The sequence below is a fragment of the Emydura macquarii genome, unplaced genomic scaffold, assembly GCF_026122565.2.
Source record: "Emydura macquarii macquarii isolate MOO-44397 ecotype Brisbane River unplaced genomic scaffold, CSIRO-AGI_Emac_v2 contig_67, whole genome shotgun sequence".
Lineage (NCBI taxonomy): Eukaryota > Metazoa > Chordata > Testudines > Chelidae > Emydura > Emydura macquarii.
In genome coordinates, this window is record NW_027130204.1 from 461,404 (window position 1) to 474,766 (window position 13,363).

Genomic DNA, 13,363 nt, shown 5'->3' on the forward strand with positions numbered 1-13,363 from the left:
GCTGCACTAAGAAGAGAGGTTGTGAACTGAAGATGCGTTTCCCGAGTCCCACCCTACAATCTTAGAACTGAAGTGTTTGAATGAACCATATCGCTGCAGGGCAATAGGAAGGTTCCCCCTCGACTACTTCCCTGCATGCTCTTCAGCAGCTCCCTCCACTGGTCACTTGCTGTATTACAGGGGAAGGGGAACTGCAACCCTGGTTGCTCTGTCACCTGCTTACCTATCCAGCTGAGCTCTGTCTGAGCCTAGGGGACTGGGTTCAGCTAGCACGGGATGGTTCCTTTCCCCCACAGAGCTACCACAGGGAGGAAAGGGGAAAGAGAAGCTGAAAACAGCTAGTCAATGCTACTCAATTCTCTATTGGGCTAGCTGTCCAAGGTCTCCTCTGAGCCATGTCAGCCAGGGGTAGCAGGAGTCCCCCTGTGTTCTCCTCACCCCATGCCAAAGGCTGCATGGAGGGAAATCTAAAAGCCATCTATTTCAACTTTCTGTGATGAGGACTTAGCCATAGTTTTTGCTTCTTGTGCCACCTGAGGAGTCCAAGGGGAGCAGAACAGAGCAGCCCTTTGATCTTTTTGAGAAAGATTGTTTTTGAGAACCTTTTTGAAAAGGTTGGACACTGCTGCTGTAGATTCGGCCTTGCTAAACAGGATGTTTAGGGCAAGCAAAATCCAACCACTAAACTGGATGTCTGCCTAGTGGAGTAAGCAACAGTTAAATACATACTTGATCCACAAAATACATGCAGCTGATCAGCACATGCTATTATAAAGCATTAAGTGAATAACCTTAATGTGGATATGATAATCAAATGCATGCAGGGAACAGGGAAGGTCAAAGGACTGCAGAAAATTTCTTCCCCTAATGCAAGAGGTCAGCTATTTGGATTTAGAGTAACAAGACCCTAAGACATCTACACAGCTGTATCATGTAACAGGGCCACTCCCTCACCAGCTATTAGGGAGTATAAAATGCAGTGTATATAGCATCTTGCTAGTGTCTTTCCCCAGCCAAGAACAAGGGGGAGGAGAAAAGGCTGTATAAAAACAACTTTTGCACGAATAAGGAAGTCTTCACATAGCCCTTTTTGCAAAACCATCGGGTCTAATAACTACTAAAGGAAAATCCATTAAAGGGGATTTGGTGTGAATGAGCCAATATCCAAATGTTGCACCAAACTCCTGGGATACACTCTTCTGATGCAGCTCGTAATGAATGTTCTTTGAAGACAGTCTCTAAAAGGAGATTTTTTTTAAAAATTATATTTTCCAGTGAATCTCTTTCATTGTTTTTACAACTCTTACAGTGTAGGCTTCCAATGAGGACAGCATGTTCCTGATGGGAGGGATACCCCATATAAGATGTAAGGCTATCAGAAGACTCATCCAAATTCTCTTAGCCATCTTGGATAGCTTTTCCTTAGTATCCAGAAGTTCCACGACACTTCAAGAAAAAAAAGTTCACAAAATGCTGGGAGATTTCTCAGTGAAATGTTACTACAAAATGCTCCAGAGCTGGAAGGTAAGGGGAAGAATCGTTTGGCTTCCATCTATAAATAGTAAAAAAGACCCTCTAAAATATTTGTATATATATATATATATATATATATATATGTACACCTACACGCTAGAATATCCCATATTCCAGTGCTCTCAGGATTCAGCGACCTCGTGGGGGCACAGGTGGAGGAAAAAAGCTTTCACTGCTTGCAGGCCTACAACAAGACACACAAGATAAGCATATTAGAAACCAAAAAAGAGGGGTTTGGAACAATGCTATATTTAGCAGTCTCTAGTGTAAGAATGCAATGTATTTGATATTTAAGTTTACATAAGAAGGGCAGTGTCTGTTAGTGGTTAGGAAGGACTGGCAGTCAGTGATCCATCAACAGAGATGGGAATATAACCTGTGTAATGCTGGACAAATCACTTTAACCTCTGTGTCTTTGTTTCTTCATCTATAAATGGCTACAACAATATAGAAGCTGCCTGCTTCCCAGGGCTGTTGGAAGATTTATTGTCTGTAGAATTCTATGTTATGCTAAAACTCTGAACTTAGAGCATCTTTCTTCTTAAGGTCTCCGAATGAGAGAAATGGGGGGATATGAGTGATAACTGCAAGCAAATGTGGAATTTACTGCTTCTGGACATGGTAGACAACTGTATCTGGACTTATTGTAATAGGTGGAGAATTTTATTAAAATCTGTAGTTATACAAACTAGAATTCTAAAGCCAGGACTACAGAGTGGCACTTGTTTAACTAAAGGGATTTATTTTTAAATTGAGTTTGCAATAGTCTAATTAAATCAATGTTAAAGCACACCTTTAGTTAAGCCAGTGCAGCTTTAGGGTTGAAAAACATCCTAAAGGTAAACAAATCTGCTTCTAAGTATAAAAACAGATTTCCCAGTGGGAGGGAGTTGCCTCTCTACATACAGCGTTGCCTGTGGGTTTATTGTGATGAGTTCTTTTCTGAAGGATCACGTATTGAACCTCTGCCAGAGATATGATGCTGGATTAGATGGATCAATCTAATTCAGCATGGCAAATACCATGTCCCAGTAAAACAGGACCTTTTAGCATGAAAGCCATACTAATAGGATTGCCAGTCAGGTTACTAACTAGGAAATTAATTACACTAAGTACTATGTGAGTGTAAAAAGGATTCCACAATTTACTAGCAACATTTATTTATTTGTTAACAGACTTGTCATTCTGATGAGAAGGCTACGTTACATCTGCAGCTTGCCATGCTGTTTGCATCCAAACACAAGCTTCTGCATAAGCTCAAGTTATGTGCTTTACACTTTACCTGCTTGCGCCTCGGGGAGGTATTCTCGGAGGCCTTTCAGGCAACATGAGGGGCAATCTCTCCACTTGCTGGGTTACGGGGCTGCGGTTTCTGTTAGCTTCTGGCATTTCATTATCCTACAGAAGGAAAGACAGAAGGGGGGGGGGGGGGGTGAAATTTTGCCAAAACATTCACAATGCAGTAGTATTTTAGATCCTCTTAAAGCTCTCCCATAAATAAATATATTGCCTTTCACGTCATTATAGGAACATAACCTGTTGACTGGATGAGTCAGCATATGAAAATCCATCTATAATCTGACCAAGAATACAGCTGGATGAACTGTCAATAGGATCATGCCCAGGAGGTATGCTATGTGCCTTGTGGAACAGATAGTTAAGAAAGACTCCTGCCTCAAAGAGATTGCAAATAGATTAGAGACATGAAGCAAGTTAGGATGAGGCAGATGTGGAGGAATTGGGCTACAGGGTTACATACATAAAACTGGGTGGAGGCTCTTAGCAACCACCTTTTAAAGTCATTTGTTTCTTGTAAGTTTCACAGCAGAAGTGGGCTAAATTTGACTTAATGCAGACTTTGAGCTTTTTTTGCCATTTATGCATTTTCAATGGAAATATTTAAAAAGCCATTTAAAAACAAATGCAAAAACCAGACCCATGTTTGTCATGAAGGCAAACAGCCAGTATAGGATAAAGATGAAGGCTTACCTCATTGTCACCTTCCATCCCACTACTGACACTCAGTGTGCTTCGGGTACTCGATCGGTTACTGGCACTACCTGGTTAGCAGTCAAGAGATGAGCTCGTCATTAAATCTTGTCAGTTTATAGAGACATTACCATCACAGAACTCATTCTGAGTTCCTGTTTACCTCTTAATGTCTATTACTTAGCAATCATTGTAATAAATTCATTATTTATGCATCCTTCAGCCCTCCAGTCGCAATCTTTTGCATTTCATTCAGCTTGGGCAGCAAAACCAGATTCATTTACTTCCCTTTGTTTTCTGCAAGTTTCTCATGCAAAGCCCTGCGCTGGCATTTGGGTTTCCAACACCATATTTAATTGAAAGTGTCTGTCTCTGCCATTGGCTTGCAGTCAGGAAAATATTTTCACGTTGGAGACACCTTATTTTTATGCATATTTAAACTGCCACTCCCATGGCAGTTCCATTAATTACACTGACTCCGCAGTATTGGCATAACGCTCTACAAATTTAGAAAGATCAAGAATCTTTTGTAAACCAAATGGAGTGTTTAGCGGTCCCCAGAACCTCAAATTTAAGCATAATGGCACTGGAGCCAGGGTTAGTCCGTTTGCCACACTAGGAACCCCCATCTTTTGGGGAGGAGCCCAGGCCCAGCTGGTGTGGGTGGTACTTTAGAGACTCAGACCCTCCCTCCCAACTCAGTGCTCGGACAGCCAGCCCAATCTTAGAGGAACCAGGACCACCGCCAGATTGTGCCAGGGTAGGGGGCAGCTAGGTTGGTGGCACACCTATAAAATGGGCACCCTGCCTAACGCCCACATCACGAGACATTAGCTCAGCTCACCACTGTTAGCTTCCACCCCAGAGCTATGCCAGACATACCCAGCCAAGGCCATGGGGGCAGCCTGCTGGGGCCCAGCTCTGCCTCCGCCAGCAGTGAATAACCCGTCGAATTCTATCAGAGTTATTCGGCTTGCAATGAAAATCAGGAGCTACAGGCAGATCACAAGCAACCTTCAATAGCATTTCCAAGAGTGTCTGAGTCACTCAGGAGCCCAAGTCCCAGTGACCATTTGTTCTAAAAGTGTGACCCCTTATTCATAATCAGAGAGGAAATAGCTATTGGCACAGTTCTCTGCATGCAGTGTTTGTAGGCCCTTCACATCAAGTTGGTGCACTGCATGCTGGGAATTGTAGCCAAGGGCCAACTTCCTTCCCATTTACATCAACCACAGCCCGCTTCTAAAAACTGAAGGAGGCAGGGGAGGAGGAAGCCCTATCCTGCTGCCACTGAAGTCACCAGGAGGTATGTTTTTTACTTCAATGAGAGTAGAATCACACTGACATGATCTCTGAGGGCTCCAAGGAAGTGATTTCAGGCCAGCTTTCCTGTACTGATTGCCTGAGGTGGATGGCTTGCTTACTTGCGGTGCTAGAGGTGCTTTCCGTTTTCCAGTCGCCTCGCTTTATCTCCTTTCTTGGTGGAAAGACATTTTTCCTGGGGCCAAATTCATACACGCCACATTCCAGTTTCCCAGGAGTATTGTGAGACAATCGTATAGGCACAGTGATTTCCAAGCCTAGAAGGGGAAATAGCCATGAAGAAGTCAGTGGCAGTCTACCTCAGGTATTACAGGCAAACAGAAGATTAAACATGAATTACTGCAAGTCAGAGCATTCATTCCCACAGGGCTTTGCTTCCATCACTCAATTTCCATCAACAGTCCAGTGGGCTGGGCAGATCAATAGAACTGCTGCCACTTGCAAGGAGAAGGTCATAGGACTGAGTCATATTAATCTGTCTTGGTGCAAACTGAGGACACTTAACATATCCACAGGAGCATCTCCATGGATGATTGGCAGACATAACTGTCTTTGCGGTGATGCAACATTTAGGGTCACTGTTCTCCATGTATAGCAGAAATACACACGTGGGAATGACTCATTTAACACTTGGTTCCTCTAGCTCTTTCCCAGCCTGCGTGACTCTGGCAGCAGGTAGACCTGTCTAGAGTTGATGTTAAGGTTTTCAGGGTGTATTCCCGACTGCCATGACTTGCTGCGTGCCCCTGGGAGAGTCACTGAATCGCTCTCCTCAGTTTCCCCATCTGGAGAACGGGGATACAACATCATTGCTGCAGGCAGGAAGCGTTGACGAGACGAATGAATCCGCAATTGTAAATCTGTTAGTCCATGAGAAGCACTGCAGGAACGGTGAGGGGTGCCTGGGCTAGGATAGGGGCCGTGTACACCCATCTGCTCCTTCAGAAGGGATGGTCAATGTACTCAGACCACATGAAGGCTATGTCTGTGGACGTCCGTGGGACAGGCTCTGCCCAACAAGACAAGAGGTGGGCTGTGGGATGCGGGGGAGGGCGCTGAGCAAGAGGAAGGATAATGCCATTGGGCTCCCCGGGTTGCCCAGTCCAGACACTAATATCCCAGGGCTCTGGAGTGCATGGAGTAGCTCATAAATGGCATCACATGACACGAGTTCTCACAAGCATGCTGCCAAGGAGCTGTTTGTGAGAATGGTATTTCAAAGCCCAAAAAAAGGACTTGGTTTGCACTGGACCAATTTGCAAAGAGTCATGAAAGCTGAGATTCCATCACAGCTTTGCTCTCTGTGCTGGGGGGTTTAGGCGCCACCTAACTGAGCCTGTGGGAGGGGAGACACCCCTTACAACTGGGGGTTGCCACCAAGCAGCAGTCCACTTCCTAGCGAGACACGAGTGAGACCCCAAGAGTGCAAAGCCTCCCAGCCCCACTGTGCGGGACCGGGTCTCTGCAGCCGTCGGAGTCAGCTGCAGCTATCATTGAAGAGGCTGCAGAGAGCTGCCAGATCTGGAACAGAGTCTTCAGCCCCGGGGGCACTTTCATGGACTAAGACTCACCCTTGGAGATGGGTATCATCCCCATTTACAGACAGGGGGACTGAGGCACAGGCAGCTAAGCAGCTTGCCCATGTTTTAACTGCCAACATATACATGTATGTATTTTATGCAGCTGTATTACACACAGATGGGTATATGAATATATTACACAGAATTAGTAAAAGACATGCAGACAAGTTCCAGCCGTCAAAGCCCATGGAGATGAGCGCGGGACTGACAGATACTCTGCGAGTGACCCCATTAGTAGCTACGTTACTGGAGAGAGTCTGAGTAAGTTTGTTACCTGAATGTTTTCCCGCTTTTTGCTTCTCCATTTGCCTCCGGGTGATGCTGTCTCGCAGCCGTTTCAGATTTTCCTAGAATGTCACAATAGACTCTTTTCAGGGACTGGGATAAACGAACACGTGCAGTTTTACGCTGGCGCCAGGAATGCACTCAGGCTAAACCTGTCTCTGAGCTGCATCTCTGGCAGCAAAATCTGGCTGGAGTTCAATCTGTGTGAATGGGTTTTAATCTGTTCCCGGGAGAAGCCCACATGCTGTGTACGGCTTTCCAGGAACCAGGCTATCTGAAGGTGCCTGTGGCATATGTTTCAAATCAGGCTTAGAAACCCACCAGCATCTTGTGGACAAGATCTGGAGAACATTCTGTCTAGAGAGGATTCTGCTAACCTCATCTACTCCTGATTTCCAGTATGTCTATTCTCCCTGTTATGGGTACTAGCACAGAAACAGGATTTGTGGTGCTGCTCATTCCCCACCTCATGTCACCACCAGCCACTTCCACCGGGCAGATGGGAGACGGTGAATGCAGGAGGGGAGAAGGCTGCCACATCCCAATTTGTGAGGGATAATCCCAGTGGAATTCAAGACCTCCCCATTGAAACAAGGGGGGACGAATGGAAGACCAGAAGCACAGCTGGGGCTGATGGGACATCACTACAGTTTGCTAGTGCATGGTGGCATTTGTGTCTTATGGGGATGCAGGTGTTGCAATGTGGAGAGAGAACCGTTTCAGATGACATAGCCTTAAAAACCCTCCATAGGTGGAGATGCAGCAGTTGCACCTGTTAGGCAACAGAGCAGAGTTTAAAACCAGAACAGCGACTCTGTGCCCCACCCAGGGGAGAGAGGATAACAGGGTAGAAGGATGACTTGCCTCTTAAGAGCTGTTCTGGTCTCCTGCTGGAATGATGACAGCTGACACAGAAGCTGCCTCCAGCAGGCCTTTAATATATGAAGAAGCGAGGGGGTCTCATGACACCCTCGGGATAAAGAGGACCCTCCTGGTTGAGAATGAGGTGGAGGAAGCAGTTTGCTTTTGTCCTGCCAGTGCCTAAAGGAGTCTCAAACTCCATCAGGCCCTTCAGCATTTTCACAGATGTCAGGGCAGGCTTTGTTGCAGTGTGAACGAGCGGCTGTGCTAGGAACTGGTGCCCCATTTAGAGTGGGACTGCCGCTGTGGCTGGAATATGGAAACATTAAGACATGGATGCTAGCTTCCAGACCCTCACTACAAACTACTGAGTAACAGTAACTCAACAGCTCCCTCACGGACTAGTGTCAGGTTAGGTGCTTTTTCCCCAAAACCAGCTCTCTAGAACACCCTGAGAGTCATCAATAGGAAGTCTCTGGAGGCCGTAAGTTGAGAAAGCCTTTCCTCATTCTGGCTTGCAAAGTGCCAGCGGAGGATCAAGCCACCATTTCAGCACAGCACAGGTGCTTGCAGCCAGTACCTGGTAAGGCACTCCCCTCAGTTCTTGGTTCGCTGACAAAATGCTATCAAAGATCTAGAATCTTCCCTTTATCTGGAGGCATTAGACTGGAGCGCCTTCTTGATATTACCTTATTTTAATGTAATTTGTTTGGAATGTGCGGATGTGACCACACGCTTCCCAGCTTATTGCTACCCCTGCTGCTTCTGTTTTTGCTTAGCCAAAGTACAAGGCCTCAAAGACTGTCACAGTGAGAGAAAGCCCATAGACAAGAGGCCTATGATTTTGATTCTTTGTTTTTACACCCCTGTAACTAGCTAAGTAATAAAAATATTCTTAAAAATCATAAGCCTTTACTGGCAGGTCTGAATATCTATATTCTAACAGTACACTGTTCCTGATCCGAGGTGGATAGGAACCGACAGCACACAGATATCAGGCACAAAGTCATAATCATCTGACAGGTGTGGGGTGACCTGTATGATCTTAGTTTGGTGGGGCTCAATCTAGTTCCTGGTGAGCAGGGATCCACATCACAAAAGTCACCACCACAGATGGCCGTAGGTGTCCCTCATTAGGCCATTTCAGCAGGGAGACCAGTGACCATCCAACTCAGAAGTAAGCCCTGTTGGTGCGGTGATTTTAGAGAAGCTAGCAATGCTGTACCTTTTCTTTAACCAGAGAACGGAATCCACCAGCCCTGAGCTAGCTACGAAAGTGTTTTTAACTATGGAAGATGCCTGTACCTGCTGGAACCGGAATGATTCCGATCGCCTCTTCTGGTTCAGTTGCCACTCCTTAAAATGGAGTACGGCTTCATCAACATTGAGTATCCCCATCTTGACTTGTTCCTGTAACGTGATTAACTGCCGTTGACCTGGGGTTTTCATCCCAGCGAATGGATCATATATGCTTGATTGCGATTGGTCACTGACAAGCCTGACTGCAGGCTCTGAAAAGAGAAAGTTAAACACCACACGGAGTGAGCCTGGGGATTGTTTTTTTAATTCTCAGGGACACAGAGATTAGCTGCCCAACACTATTATGTTACGGCAGGGGCGGAACAGACAAATCAGGAAATGCAAGTGTCTGGTTTCAGCAACCTAACTCTCCTGTCCCAGTTGCTTTATGTGACATGCAGCTATTCAGTGGTATTCCCATAAAATCTACAGGCCCTGGCCAAAATCAGGAGCCTTTGTGTGCAAACACATAGTAGAGACTGTCCCTGTCCTTAAGAGCTTGGAGTCTAAATAAATGGCATACAGGGTAAGAGGGAAAACTGAGGCACAAAGCAGGGAATTGACCTGCCCACGGTCCCCCAGCAGGTCAGTGGCAGAGTCAGATTGCTTGACAGCAAGCCCAGTGCCCTAGCTAATTAGAATAAGATGCCTCTTGACCGCTAAGAATGAAGACCTACCAGCCTGGAGATCTCAAACATTATGGCTTACTGGATCCATCATAGACTGAGCCTCAGGCCTGAGCTATAGTCCCAGCTCTGCCACTGGACTGCTAAGGTGACCTTGGACAAGTCACTTCCTCGCTGCCTCAGTTTCCCCATATATAAAATGGGTCTAATTATACTGACCTTCTTTGTAAAGCACTCTAAGAACACTGGATGAAAAGCCACTGTGAAAGAGCCATGTATGACTATCAAGGCCCCGATTTTGAAATCAAGAGAACTGTGATTGGCCCAGTACCAGAGTCAAACCCCCGAGTCTTTGGGCACAACACTAATAACCTCTTATTATGAACACTGTAAACCTAATGGGACAAAGACTGAAGTCTTGCTTAATACAGGGTTTGGCTCCTAGGAAAACACCAGGTCTATAAATGGAGCATCCTGTCCCAATGTTGTGCAAGTCAACTTCACTTTTCAGCCCAGAAAAAGCTGGGGGGTTTTCTGTTCACTCGTCTCCATTTTCACAGAGTATAACAGTGACCCCCTGAGTCTGACACTTCCTGACAGCTAGTGAGTGCTGGCAACTAATACAGCCAGTTGTTAACTACTGGGAAAGCACACCGCAGTCTTAGGGCACTCCTCTGAATGTTTTAGAGCACTGCAGTCTAAACACAGCAAAATTAACAAAGAAACTATGGCCCAACAAGCAAACATACCAGTACTGGCATGCCTCATTGGCAACAAATATAGCACCACTCCTATTACCAACAGAGAGGAGACACCCCCTGCTGTGAATAAACCACCTCCTGACAACAATCCATAAACAAACCAAATCTCTAGCCCTGCAGTCACACAGCGAGGACCCTCCCTGTCACTCCGTCATGCGGCAGGAGAAGCCTGGCAGGTGAGGAGTCATGCCAGCGCTAGTGAAGCTGTCCAGCTCATTGGCACAGATGGAGGAGTTCCTAGTGCGTGGGATTCGAGCTAGGACATACGCACCAGTGTTCTGAAAACACACAGGACATGAGGGTGAAGGAAGGTAGCCATATCCGTCAATGGAGGTACAACAGGGGCATGAGTGAGCCCCATGACTCTAAATTACTCAGTCTGAAGGGTGCAACTCCTAGCTGGGACTCAGTGGTGCAAAGTGACATGGGTAAAGTCTCAGACCTGGCAAAGGTGAGTGGAGGAAGGTGCAGCACAAGAGGGTTGGCAGCCTGAAAGCTCCCACAGTGCAGTTCCGAGGCCAGCCGGAAAGCTGCTCGCTGGCAGCCAAAGCTCAGCAGGTACTGAGCACCTGTAGCTCTCAGGTTCTCAGCAGATGTGGCAATAGAGCCTAAAGAGAGTCACGCATCCAGGATTTGCACAGCGCCCCAGAAGAGAGAAACTTATTCAGCATGTGTCAGCAAGACCTGTATTCAAGGCAGTGCCACTGACTGTATGTCACACATTGAAAGGCTCCAGTGTTCTAATAAGATCATGCCATATCCAAGTCCAACACCTTGTCATGCCATGTGCTTTACACAATATACACACTTCATTCAATAATTAAATTAGCTTGCCAGCTTTCCTCTTGCTATTGGAAAGTTCTCTGACTGACTTACCTTTCTTAATCCTCCCTGCAGAGACATACAGATTCCTGGGTCTTTCTTGAGCTTTTCCTGCAAATACTGCAAGAGAGATTTTCCTTAGACACCTCGCTACGTCTCAGACAGGACAGAAATGGTAAGGTTACACATGGGAACTCGATCAAATTCCACACAGTCTTACAACCCTACTGAAGCCATGGGAGAAAGTAAGACAAGGGGCAGCATAGTAAAAACATCCTTCCCCTGGACAGAATTCACCCATGCAACTCATCCTTATCAGAGGTTTGAATATGCTTCTCCAGAGGTGTTTTAGTGTCAGTCCTGCCGCTGGATGACCCTTTAGATGAATGATTCCCAATCTTTTTGGCTCGAGGGCCACAGATATAATTTTTACAACCCTGAAGGATGACCAGTCTCCACCAGCAGGTCTCCTACCTCCCCCCACTGCAGCCAGACAGAAGGAATTCGGTGAGGAGGCTGCCTCCTTGCTGATCTCCCGTCCCCCTGGCTGCAGCAGGGAAACAGTACGCGTCCTGTAGCCCAGTGCACTCCACCTGGGTCCCTAGGCAGTGGCTCCCTTCTGCAGCCAGGGGGATGGAAGATCCGTGTTCCCTTCCCTCTGGCTCCAGCAGGGACCCCAGCGCCTAAGGACCCAGACAGAGCACTTTGCCATGCTCCCTGCTACAGCCAGGGGGAGGGGAGTGCTGATCTCTTGTCCCCTTGGGTGTAGCAAGGAGCCTGCAGTGGTCTTTTAGCCCTGCAGAAATGCACTCTGCCTGGGTCCTTAGGCAGCAGCTCCCTTCTGCAGCCAGCAGGAGGGGATCCGCAGGCCACTTCGAAAGCTTTAGATGATGCTCCAGGGTTTGGTTATAATTTCTTTTTTAAAGAATAACAACATATGGATTTATACAAAACACTATGGTGGAGATTTCCAACTCTGCCTAGAAGATATGTTCCAGAGGGGTAGCCGTGTTAGTCTGTATACAGCAAAAACAACGAGAGTTCTGTAGCACTTTAAAGACTAACAAATCTAATGTCATCAATGTAACGTAGGTAAAGGAGAGGTGCTGGGGAAAGCACTGAATTTAGCCGTATGAAATGGAAATCTACCAACTTAATGAAAAAACTCGCACAGATGACATTTTCATCATCTGGACCCATGGGAAAGAGTCCCTCGAAGAATTCCACCAGGATTTTAATAACTTCCACCCCACTATCAACCTCAGCCTGGACCAGTCCACACAAGAAATCCACTTCCTGGACACTACAATACAAATAAAGGATGGTCACATTAATACCACCCTATACCGAAAACCAACTGACCGCAATACATATCTTCATGCCTCCAGCTTCCACCCTGGACACACTACACAATCCATTGTCTGCAGCCAAACCTTAAGATACAACCGGATTTGCTCCAATCCCTCAGACAGAGACAAACACCTACAGGATCTCTATAAAACGTTCTTAAAACTACAATACCCACCTGGAGAGGTGAAGAAACAAATTGACAGAGCCAGACGGGCACCCAGAAGTCACCTACTACAGGACAGACCCAAAAAAGAAAATAACGAAACACCACTGGCCATCACCTACAGCCCCCAGCTAAAATCTCTCCAACACATCATTAAGGATCTACAACCTATCTTAGCAGATGATCCGTCTCTCGCTCAAGCTGTGGGAGGCAGACCTCTCCTTGCTTACAGACAGCCCCCCAACCTGAAGCAAACACTCACCAGCAACCATACACCCTACAATAAGGCCAATCCAGGAACCTATCCCTGCAACAAACCCCGTTGCCAGCTCTGCCCACACATCGACTCTAGTGACAGCATCACTGGTCCTAACCACATCAGTCACACCATAAGGGGCTCATTCACCTGCACATCTACTAACATTATATATGCCATCATGTGCCAGCAATGCCCCTCTGCCATGTACATTGGCCAAATTGGATTGTCACTACACAAAAGAATAAATGGACACAAATCAGACATAAAAAATAATAACGTCCATAAACCAGTCGGAGAACACTTCAATCTCCCAGGACACTCTGTCACTGACTTGAAAGTTGCTATAGTCTTACAAAAAAACTTCAAAAACAGACTTCAAAGAGAAACTGCTGTGCTTGAAATCATCTGCAAACTTGACACAATCAAACTGGGTCTGAATCGGGACTTGGAATGGTTATCTCATTACAAGAAGTAATTGCCTCTGATCTCACTTCCTAATCAATGGTTGTGAA

The 13,363-nt window shown here is 46.3% G+C and overlaps 1 protein-coding gene across 2 annotated transcripts in view; it reads right to left on the reverse strand.

Annotated features, from left to right (window-relative positions):
- Nucleotides 1-267: 267 nt before the first annotated feature.
- PIK3AP1 (phosphoinositide-3-kinase adaptor protein 1) overlaps nt 268-13,363 on the reverse strand; it is a 68,875-nt gene continuing 55,779 nt past the window's right edge. For both annotated transcript variants that reach the window (XM_067535238.1, XM_067535303.1), the window contains exons 10-16: nt 11,134-11,199; nt 8,877-9,082; nt 6,700-6,772; nt 4,947-5,102; nt 3,523-3,593; nt 2,816-2,931; nt 268-1,717 (exon numbers count right to left, since the gene is read on the reverse strand). In XM_067535238.1, the coding sequence (XP_067391339.1) occupies nt 1,663-1,717; nt 2,816-2,931; nt 3,523-3,593; nt 4,947-5,102; nt 6,700-6,772; nt 8,877-9,082; nt 11,134-11,199 (743 nt within the window). In that variant the 3' untranslated portion in view covers nt 268-1,662. The remainder of the gene's footprint in view (nt 1,718-2,815; nt 2,932-3,522; nt 3,594-4,946; nt 5,103-6,699; nt 6,773-8,876; nt 9,083-11,133; nt 11,200-13,363) is intronic.